The sequence below is a fragment of the Ylistrum balloti genome, unplaced genomic scaffold (assembly GCF_031769215.1).
Source record: "Ylistrum balloti isolate Yb309-2 unplaced genomic scaffold, AGI_CSIRO_Ybal_v1 Utg372368, whole genome shotgun sequence".
In the NCBI taxonomy this organism is placed as follows: Eukaryota; Metazoa; Mollusca; class Bivalvia; order Pectinida; family Pectinidae; genus Ylistrum; species Ylistrum balloti.
Window position 1 is genome coordinate 21,025 of NW_026783082.1, and position 11,974 is coordinate 32,998.

Consider the following 11,974-nt stretch of genomic DNA (forward strand, 5'->3'; position numbering starts at 1 on the left):
CGGATAGGGCTGAACTAAATGTTTAGATGAAGGTGAAAATGTAGATCACAGTGACCTGCATTGGGTACAATGATGTATGTGACACACTACTTCATAAATATTAACCCATACAGATAGAAAAGTGGAAAGATGGATGGACATTGCTTATAGCAATTCCAATCCTCTACACCTGTTCCTGCTAAAAAGGTTACAGTTGGTTTGGTACTCTTACTAACCTTGAATTCTTTCCAAAACTTCAAACCTGGAAGTGGAGTACTTGGGAGATTCTACAAAACAACATAAAAATATTCCTTTTAATTGAAACCACACGATACAAATTCAGTGGATACCAATGTAGGTGTACCCTGTGTTAATCAATTTCAGAAATAAATGTATTTATTTTGGAGCACTCAATTTTTTGTGCATTGACAAAATGCAGCCGATAACCTCAAATATAAAGTACTGCTTTAGAAGGACACTGAAATAGGGATTAGTGCAATCGATCTTAGCCCTATGCTATTTGAGCGAAATGCACTAAAACAAATTCACTGAGAGAAAAATTTCATGTATTGTAAATGCCATAAATGTATAAAAATATGTTTGGTATTTAACAAATATAATGTTCTGTATACGACATGGGCTAAGTGTATGTCATGTTTATAACAATATTACCATTGCCAGTTTCCTGTTTTAGTAATTCTGTGTAAAACAACCACTACTATACAAGAAAGTTTGCAATAACGGTCATCTTTTTCTTCATCATAGATTGAAGTGAGCTAGAATCTGAACTCATGCAAAAGCATTTACGGTATTTGTAAGCACACACAAAGAATGATATGATCAGTCTAGAGACCTCACTTGAGAACAATTACGGAACAAATTGTATCAACAATCGAGCCTCTATTGACAGCATGCAATAACCATACATACTTGAAGTACTTTTTTGTACATTTTCTGAAGATCCTCTTACATCACTGATAAATGTCTTTCCTTAAAAAAAATGAAAGAACAGTTTGTATCTGGTTCTTTTCACAGGTCAAAAATTTGATTTTAAGGAATTGAAACTTGAACATCTGGATTCAAGAATATATATATATACATGTATAATGTACTTCATACATACACTTTTATTTCATGGATTGTTTTTGTTTTTGTTTGTTTTTTTGCAACCATATGCTGATTTACCACAGAATCATCTCAATATCATCCTCTCAAAGACAAGCCTACTGAAGCATTACATGTCCCAAACCTACCTAGAAAGCTTGGTGGTGTCTGGTATATATGTTTTAAAAAAATATCTAGGAGAAATTCTAAAAATAGTAACAATGGCCTTGACATAGACCTAACATTTTTGAAACTTGTCTGAGATATAATGGTCTTCAGTTATAGTGTAATGTTTTATAAAAACCCCAAAGGAATAAAGCTATTAAGAGTGTGCATGCCGACAAAGATTTCTGAACATAGTAATGGTGACCTTTACATGACATTCCTCCAACTTGAACTTGTCCGAGATATAACAGTCCTTTAATGTTGAGGGAATTTTCATCAAAATCACAACTTGAAGAATGAGGCCGCTTATTCTCTAAAAATTGTAATGGTGACCTTGACCTTGGCCCAACATCCCTGCAACTCGACCTTGTGCAAGATGTTATGCTAATTCCTAGTTATTGTATCGAGGTTTTATCAGTTCCCATTTGGTATGAAGCCACTATAGATATAGTACCAACAAAGATTTTCTAAAAAAATACAAATAGTAATATGGTGACTTTGATCTTGACTTGACAGTCCTGAAGCTCAGACTCCCCCAAGATACTTTAATCCTTTGCAAGTACCAGATATTAGATTAAAATATATGTAAGCAGACAACAATTTGTGACGAGAGATTATATACATACTGGTCTTTTTCCTTTTGTGTTTTTTTTCCAAAGGCTTAGCTTCATCTTTGATGGATTCCTTTACTGAATGAAACAGAGCACCAGAATCTGCAATATAAGCTGATGTTCAAATGTTGTAATATACTAAAAACTATTTTATAACTAAATTGATAAGTTAATAAATAAATAATATTCATGACTCATTACCATTTCTCTTAATTAAAATTATCTTTGATGCCTTCTGTGACATCAGAATAATTCAACAATATATAAATACACTAAAAATTTACTTCGATTTATTTAAATTGTTTTAAAATGGTTACAGTTAATTTAACGACTTAATGTCTGTTACATCATCATGATTAGTACTGAACTGGCATTAGGAAATTAAAACACTGAGAATCAACCAAGAACTTTAACCTTATTCAATCAGCTTAAATAAATACATCATCTAAATGAGTTCTACTTAAACACCTTTTTGTAAAAGAGAGCATATGTAAGTAACTTCCATTTTTCATATTTGAGATCTTTGTCATTCTCAAGAAAGTTTGGAGTGTTGTGTTGACACTAACTAGACACTGAATGATAAATTTCAGTCACTTAATCTACATAAAGTTGTCTCATTGAGGATTTTCTAAAATGTCAATAACTCACCATCATATACTGTCTGATATTTGTCTGAAAATGGACAAAATAAAAAATCAACCAACAACTAATACCTGCTGGCTAAGTACCAGATTTCATTCCTGCTGTTAAACTGTCTAAATACTGTTATATTATCACTGAAATCTAAATTTCAAAGACTGTCAAGTAACAAAACAAATCACCCTATTGCTCAATGAATTCAACCTGGCCTGTAAAACACCAACCTATGTAATACATGCCAAATAGTGACTTTTATGGAATTTTAATATGATTGATCTGAATTGCAACAAGAGACCCAAAGGTGTTAATGGTCATTTGATCGAAACATTGACACTGTACATTTTTTTTTAGAAACTGTCTAATTGAAACAAGAAGGCCAATCGGCCTAAAGATTTTGCAGGTTAAGTCCTGTTGTGGAACTTTACAACCAACTTCAAACTGCACTATGACATGAAATACTCCATGGATGATTATCATCCCAGCATGCATCATGCCAGATTTCATCATTTTTCATCCTGGTGAATTTGAAGTAGTTCAAGGTCATTCATATGAAAAAATTTAACTTCGTTTAATATATAGCCCTTCGTCCAGAAATACAGGCCTAATATTAATACTCTAACCTTTCAGTTCTTGAGAAGAAGTTGTTTGAAGGGGAAAAGATTCTGTTTGGTGCATAAAGAATGGCACACAATGACAGCTGATGCATATCATCTTAAACTTTATGGTTAGATGACCTAAAAAGAAATTTATTTAGACTACTAGTCTCAGTTATGGTAACAAATCATCAGTGCATATCTTCTTGCAAATGAAAGTACAGGTATTGCCTGAAATCAGTGTTCATTATACTAACGTTTGGTAGTACGTCTTCTCTTGGCCCTAGTTGGTAACTGTTTCAAAGACTCTTTGTTGTTGGGAAATTTTCTCTTTTTAGTAAAGATCTTGGCTGGTGCAGGCTGCTCCAAAAGCAAAGTTCCACTAGCTGGACATTTCTGTCTCAGTTGATCAGCTATTGCTGACAGCTGCTCCCTCACTTCCTCCATCACCTCCATAGAATCTGCGATGTAGGAAAGGTTACGGATATACTGCAGCAGCTCCCTGACCCGCTTGGCAGACTCCCCTAGTGAAGGCCCATGAGGATGCTTCTGGTCTTTGACTTCTATGTCCTCTCTAGCCTGGCATGGAGCTGGTGTGGTATTTCCTTGGGATTCCTGAGGGGTATCTTGGAACTCTGTCAGGTTTACACAATCCTCATCAATGATGAAATGAGGGTTGTTTATGTAGAATTCTGGCAAGGAGTTCCAAGTAATATCACCTGCAAAATGGCACATCAAAGCACAGAAATGTTTGCAAGGAAGATGTGTTTTCATAAATTCCCTGCACTCACAAGATGGCATAATGGATTCTCCACCCAAACTGACTCTGTAGACACGTGACTGATGGCTAGCTGACTGCACTAGAAACTCTGTATCTGTCACCGAGGTGATCATGCTGGCAGTGATGTCTGCACACTTTTGTGTGGCATCCCTGATGTGCTGTACAAAGTACCTGGGTCGGTGGTGGAGCTCTTTTGGAATGGAGACAGATGGCTCCCTCCAACCAGCTGACATGGTAACATTGCTCTGAAGATATCTGGAAAAGGTAAAATATTTACAGGTAAATTAATTGAAACCGTAGCAATGGTAGGAGCTAAGATTGCGGAATGTAAAATGCATGCTGGTATTGATGATATTGAGAGAAAAGTTTATCCTAATTATATCCTCATTTTATCCTAATTCTTTTATGTGTAATATACACTGCAAAATGTTCAATATTATATCATAAAATAAACAGGAGTGACATGTCTATGAAATTCTATACCATATGTCATTAATCTCACTTGTCTTTGGTGTGGAGCATCATTAGGTTAACAGACTTACCATGTCAGCGCATCGTATTTACATACTTGTCTGAGTAATTCAACCAAAACGTCATTACCCGCCGGTAATTTGGCTTAAGAAATAGTAAGCAGAATATGCTTGTACTTCAATGAATCATTTCATTAATTGCTTTTGTTACCTTATTTTATTAAGCAATAGGTATTATTGGTTAATCTCTAGTTAAAAAATCCTACAAGTTTACAAACAGAATGATTGGCAGTAACAGTTAAATAACAAGGCAAGCACACTGTAACAAACAATCTTCAATTCATGTAACAGCAGTAATAACATCAAATAGGACATTTCTGATTATTAGTGCATAACACATGATTTTGGTCATATTTGACATTGGATGGTGGATTAATACATATACAACACCAAACACAAATAACAAGTAAATTCTCAATCTGCAGGTTTCCTTTAGGGGGTTCATTTTAAGAGTTATATTCAACACTGATTTTTTTATATTCACTTGCTTTCCTTCCTTTGGATTATTATAACAAAAACCCATAACCATTTCAGCTTAAAAAGAATTACTAGTCTGAGAGAAACTGTACTTAAAGTGTTGAATGGAAGTAAAAAGAGTGATATTATACAGATGTTTGGTGAGTTGATGGGGTAGATAAATGGTGATCAGAAATACTGTTAAAATGAATTATTCAGTAGAGTGCCGCATATTCAAACTATACGAGATGCATGTCAGTGGATTTTGGTTTGGTTCTTTGGCAATACACATACACTCACAACCATGCCGTATGTTTAAGGGATGAATGAGGTTCACAGCTTTGACACCTAAGAAATTGGGATATGCAGCACTCTATTGCAGAACTGAAATATAAAGTGATGAGTGAGGAAATGGGAAAATGTGAATAGAGATGAATCACACCAGACACCAAGCAAAGCTGACACCAAGGCACACAGTTTTTACAAAATACTAGTATTACTTACCAAAACATTGAAAAATACTGAAATTTCAAACATTTATATCGGTATGTGAAGAAAGCATTAAATATTCCTTATTATATTATACTAATTCAAAAACTAATTAAGCAGATAGCAAAGTGACTTCATTCAAAAGAGCTACACAAATCAAACAGTACTTGTTTTTTTTTAATCTGCTTATCATGTTTTCATTTATTTTTTTTCTCGCTCCAAGAATCCCTGAAAAGCTTTGAATTAAATGTAAAATATATGCCATGTTTTATTTATGAAGAGACATACATGCAGTGCTGCCAACCTAGAGTCATGTAGTATCTAATTATTGCCCTTCAGGGGTGACAAGGTATTTTAAAGGGTTTACTGCATAGTTATCACATTTGTATGCATTTGTATAATGTTCCATGTTATGTTTGAACACTGTTATTACAAAAGCTTAAGTCCAAAAAATTATCTTAATTCTTTCAAATTCTTTCTGAAAGTCTGAAAATATGGGTAATTATTTTTTTAACAAGTTACACAGGTCAACACTATGGCCAGTATCTGGTTGACAACACATATCAAAACCACATCGTGACTTACTTTCGATATGAATCCACGAAAAAATCGTCTACAAGGAGGGTCATCAGACTGGACACAGTCTTCATGGGTAGTGATGCAAGGTATTCATACTTAAACACCTTGTTCTGTGCTTCAACACCATTGTTGGTGTTTACAACCAGAGTGAGACCATCTCCTCTATAGGCCCACACCCACATCTTTAAAACAGAGGAAATTAGAATAAACTAAAAATATTTCAAAACTGGCATGTATCTACTCATGTTGAGGATTATTAATCAAAGATCAGCTAAAAATCATGTGATCTGTGGAATTTGTCATGATAATCAAGAAATGTCTCAAGCAGAAGGCTTCTACTTGGATGTATGAAAGTATGGAAAGACAGGTAAATCAAAAACAGCATCTGGAGTTACTGTTATCGCTATAATTCACAGTCTTAGGCTTCTTATGATATACAGTAATCATAATAGTCAAACTCTTTTCGGAGCAGATCAAGTTACAAACTCCTTAACTTGTCCTTCCGTACCAAATACTCGTGGCAACTTCATTTCGCGTTTTCAAAGTCTAATTGGGCCAATTTAATTTTGTGACCGTCCAAGTTAAAATCACTCAAGCGTATTGGCTTCGGTAAATACCTGTCATATTGAAACTATTTCACAGCAATTAATTTTTGCAAATTTTCATTCAACGGGAAATTAGCGAAAATAAATCGCACACGAAAATGTTTGTTTACAGTATATCATTGGTCTACACTGCCTAGCTACAGAGGTAATGAATAGTATAAGTATCCCTTATTTACTACAATGTATACAAAATTATATTGCTGTGCTTCGATCTTTTATTAATTAATATTACCTTGTGTTTATCATTGGCTAGCCATTGCCCATTGATATATTGACGAAGCTTTGGCTGACTCTTCCATATTTCACTGTCATGAAGGTTCTTCAAATTCTTGTTGAAATCAGCTTCAGTAAATGACTCTGCCACTGACTAAAACATAAAATTTTCTCTCAAATCAACATTTGTTAATAAACCCTAAGCTCTGTCCTAAATTAGATATGTGTACATGATATTTACATGTTGAATTAATTGCTGATCTATTCAGGCATAAACTTACATTTAATAACTCTGAAGTTTGATCTTGACTTGTCACATCATGCTTTGAGGCAACCAACCATCTGTGCCAGGCTTGTTTTCTATGAAAGTCGCATATGAAGATGTTTGAACCTGTTAACATATTAAAGATAATAATGTTACATTTCAGCTTTAAATTTATTTCTGTTATTTAAGACTACATGCAACAGGATCTTCCTGCAGCTTCTTTATTATTCCAGTTGCCACTTACAATGTCTATGAAAGCAATCTAAGTCTTACAGGACATGTTTTTTTGTTAAGAAAAAAACAACTCTTTTTTATTATATTCCTGCCTGACATACAGGCACAATATGGAAAAAGTTAGGTCACATGAATGTTCACACCTAAGATAAACATAAAACTGACCTGGGAAAACATTCTGAATGGCATTTGCTTCTACCTCAGAGGAATCTATCATGAAACCTTTACAGGTCCAGTTTGGATTGTTATCCTTGATGACTTGTAAAGCTTCTGCTACTGAGATGGAGTCTTCTCTTTCTGTGATGAAAGCACCAACAACACAGAAGCCATCATTTGTCTGAACACACAGAAAAAACAATGGCAATGCATACTTTGTGGTTCTGTATGTGGCATCCAGATACACAAGCTCCTTTCCATACCGTGAAAGCAATCTTCTCTGCCAGGAAGACTGGTAAATGACTAGGAAAGACTGATCTTCATTTACAACAAAGCAGCCACCATCCTCTTCAAAGTCATCTTCAATGACAGGACGCTTCACAAATGATGACTTTCGGAAAGTCCACATGTCATCTGGACGCTCCTCTTGCCACACACGTATTTTCTCTTCCAGGTCTTCCTGGTCAATCAGGCTGTGCAATGTTTTGCGCCTCTGCCGATATATAATTTTTCTGAGGTCATCTTTGCTTGGATAAAATCGCCGATTTGTGACTCTGGGCAACTCTCGGTCTTTGAAGAGATCTTTTATGTAGATCTTAAGGTGTCGATGCATTTCTTTTGGATTATAGACCCCTTCATCTACAAGCTTACAAATTTTCTTCAGAACTCTTTCATCAATTGGGGATTTTAAATCAGCAGCCTACAAGAGGACAAAGTACATCACATGACATAACAATAACTATACTAGCAAACTACCAAAGTCAGGAAGGGCCCCGCTGGCTGCTTTTGTCTCACATAATCAAAAATCGTTATAAAATGTACTAACGGAAAGGTTTTGTCACAAGGAACAGTGATATCAAGTATGAAAGCCAGATAGAACGGACAGCGAATGATGTGAGAGAGTGTATATCTGGTAGTACCTGTTGTAATATTGAAATGACAACAGATAGAACCGGACAATGATGTAAGATAGTGTAGATCTGGTGGTATCTGTTGTAATATTGAAATGACAACAGATAGAACCAGACAATGATGTGAGAGTGTAGATCTGGTTGTATCTGTTGTAATATTGACAAAATGACAGACAGATATCTGTTGTAATATTAAAATGACAACAGATAGAACGAGACAATGATGTGAGAGAGTGTGCAATGAGAACAGAGAACCAGACAATGATGTGAGAGAGTGTAGGTGGTATCTGTTGTAATATTGAAATGACAACAGATAGAACCAGACAATGATGTGTGAGAGTGAAGATCTGGTGGTATCTGTTGTAATATTAAAATGACAACAGATAGAACCAGACAATGATGTGAGAGAGTGAAGATCTGGTTGTATCTGTTGTAATATTGAAATGACAACAGATAGAACCAGACAATGATGTGTGAGAGTGAAGATATGGTGGTATCTGTTGTAATATTGAAATGACAACAGATAGAACCAGATAAAGGTGTGAGAGAGTGTAGATATGGTGGTATCTGTTGTAATATTGATGTGAACCAGAGATGTGTGAGATAGATATGGTGGTATCTGTTGTAATATTGAAATGACAACAGATAGAAAGACAATGATCTGTTGATGACAACAGATAGAACCAGAGATGTAGTGAGAGATAGAACCAGACAATGATGTGAGAGAAGATCTGGTTGTATCTGTTGTAATATTAAAATGACAACAGATAGAACCAGACAATGATGTGAGAGGATGACAATGATGTGAGAGAGTGGGTGGTATCTGTTGCAATATTGAAATGACAACAGATAGAACCAGACAATGATGTGTGAGAGTGAAGATCTGGTGGTATCTGTTGTAATATTGAAATGACAACAGATAGAACCAGACAATGATGTGTGAGAGTGAAGATCTGGTGGTATCTGTTGTAATATTAAAATGACAACAGATAGAACCAGACAATGATGTGAGAGAGTGTAGATCTGGTTGTATCTGTTGTAATATTAAAATGACAACAGATAGAACCAGACAATGATGTGTGAGAGAGTGTAGATGACAACAGATCTGGTGGTATCTGTTGTAATATTGAAATGACAACAGATAGAACCAGACAATTATGTGAGAGAATGTAGATCTGGTTGTATCTGTTGTAATATTGAAATGACAACAGATAGAACCAGACAATGATGGGAGAGAGTACAGTAGATCTGTTTTAATATTTAGATGATAACTTATAGAATATTTTTTGTTTAATCATTGATATATTGCATTTTATATAGAAATGTACATATGATTGAATTATCCAAAGAGAATATTCTATTTCTTTTGTAATTGCATTTTCAAAAATGATTAATATAAATTACAAGTATGATTGTTAGCTTTTTACAAGAATATATAACACATATATATGGCCTATACTTGATACTTACCATTCCCAGGATGTGATTTTTGTGTTCCTTTGGGAGATCTATATATATGACTTTGCGTTGTTCAACCTGCTCATAGCAGGATGAATGAAGGTCATTTCTCAGTTTTGTTGACATACCTTCACGCCAGTACCTTGTATCCTGTGGAACCTAGCAAAATTGAATGGATCAAAATGTATACTCAACATCAAAAAGTAGATATTATTCAATGACATTATCTATTTTTGACAAAATGACTGGGGATCATGTCAGTGCTACAAATATGTATTGGTATTACTAGATATTAGTATGTAAGATGTATTAGGTTAGACAGAAATATTGGAATTTAGGAAAAATGTTGGCAATGTAAAAAAAATCACAAATGAATTGCATTGATACCCGGTAATTGAAATATGTATCCTTACCACATTTTTTTTTTAATTAAAGTTTTGATGGTGATTAATTTTTGATTTTCTTCACTTTTACTGACAACTACCAGAACTGTTAAAGACAATTTGATACCTTGTACTGGTCGAAATGAATGACTTCCCTCATTACTATAGCCGCAGGACATCCTTTTTTTTTTGTACCTGTCAGCCTCTTCCTGCTTGACAGCAAGCTATAGCCATGTTCTCCCACCTGGCTTTGATTGGTGTCCTAAAAAAGTATGTCATCAATGAGGTTATACTCTGACCCTTAAATAAGTCTAACCTCCACATGATTGTTCTTACATTACTTTATTTAATTGTTTGTTAAAAAATGTATAATATAAACTAATCCAACATAATGAAATTGATATTGATTTGCTTGTAATAGAAAATGTCTTACTTTTGTTTTTTTGGTCCTGTGCTGAGGGCCTTGATGACATTCCATCAGTTTTAGGCCCACTATCATAAAAGGTGCACCATTTGATGGAATGTCACACTGGTGGGCAACCTTTCCTTCATCTTTGAATCGAACAAAATGGTCTTCAACTCCATTAAGTTCTGCAGACAGTAAATATACATTACAAAATACATATATATACACCAAACTGTTACTTCACTATTGTTTAACTGCATGATTTAACTTCCTTAAGCAGAAGTTCTCTGATGAGTTGGTACAAATACATATTAGTAGATAAATATTGTACTTACTAAATGTGTATGTGTGTCAAGACAACAAATTATATATGTATTAAAAAGATATCTTTGTCACATTAAAATTCTCAGACTACAAACCTTAAATACACTTCATAACAGAAACTTCATGTATACAAACCCTGATCCTGTCAGAAAATTTGTTTGTTGATCGAATCACAAGTGCACATGTAGACTAAGGACTATACCTAAAATTGGGAATGTACTCCTGATGTTACATGTTTGTCTTGAAATGGTGTACACTTCTGTCCTCAGAATATCAGAAATTTATCACAGTCCTCAATATTCCTATCATTTCTACTTGAATGACTTACCAAGACTAAAATGTCCAAAATTCTTCGTACATCTTGTCACAGAGTACGTAGTGGATGTCTGGTAGCAGAATTCACGAATAATGTCATTGCAGTCCTCAGGATCAGAAACCTGGCCATGGTAGGGGTCAGTAACATGATCAGCATCAAAATACTGTACCCACGGCAATTTGCTCTCATTCTATTATGTTTTGAGAAATTTACCTTTATATCCCTAGAATAAATATAAAAGCTACTGAAGCAGTAGAAACACAATATTTCTTAACTGTTTTTAGTTCATAAGTTATATATATTGAGGTATCTAGAACACACAATACAGTTATGATGCAATCAATACAAGATTCTTGTAATATTAGGACTAAAAGGATAATGGTCATTTACCAATAATATTCCATCACTATTAAGGATAGAAGGATATTAAATGACCACTAATCGGTAAAATTTATATAAAATTAGAGAAAAATAGATAATGATCACATGTCAGTCACATTCCTGTAGTATAATGGTTCGCCTCACGGGCCTCGCCTCACTTCTACTTATTGCAATACTCATTCACCTCAATTAAGTCCTCTCTAAATGTAACTTAAAGTCAGCCAATATATTATGCTGTACACAAAGAAAGAAATTATCCGTGTCGATGTTTAGTTAAAAAAAACGAAGCTCTTGTAGAGTTAAATACCACGCCGGCTAGCTATACATGTATGTAGATACGATAACATACATATATTTATAAACCGAAAGTAAATCACTGCGCATGTAAGTTGATCA

At 34.5% G+C, this 11,974-nt stretch overlaps 1 protein-coding gene across 1 annotated transcript; it reads right to left on the reverse strand.

Moving 5' to 3' along the window:
- Window positions 1-210: 210 nt before the first annotated feature.
- LOC132564580 (uncharacterized) lies at window positions 211-11,387 on the reverse strand (the record flags this gene model as incomplete). The annotated part of the gene is made up of 13 exons (XM_060229231.1): window positions 211-266; window positions 910-969; window positions 1,875-1,961; window positions 2,508-2,531; window positions 3,349-4,127; window positions 5,933-6,108; window positions 6,764-6,898; window positions 7,026-7,135; window positions 7,409-8,099; window positions 9,781-9,927; window positions 10,279-10,413; window positions 10,585-10,742; window positions 11,210-11,387. Coding segments are annotated over 13 exons (2,736 nt in total), but the record flags the coding sequence as incomplete, so codon positions are not given.
- Between the last annotated feature and the right edge of the window lie 587 nt (window positions 11,388-11,974).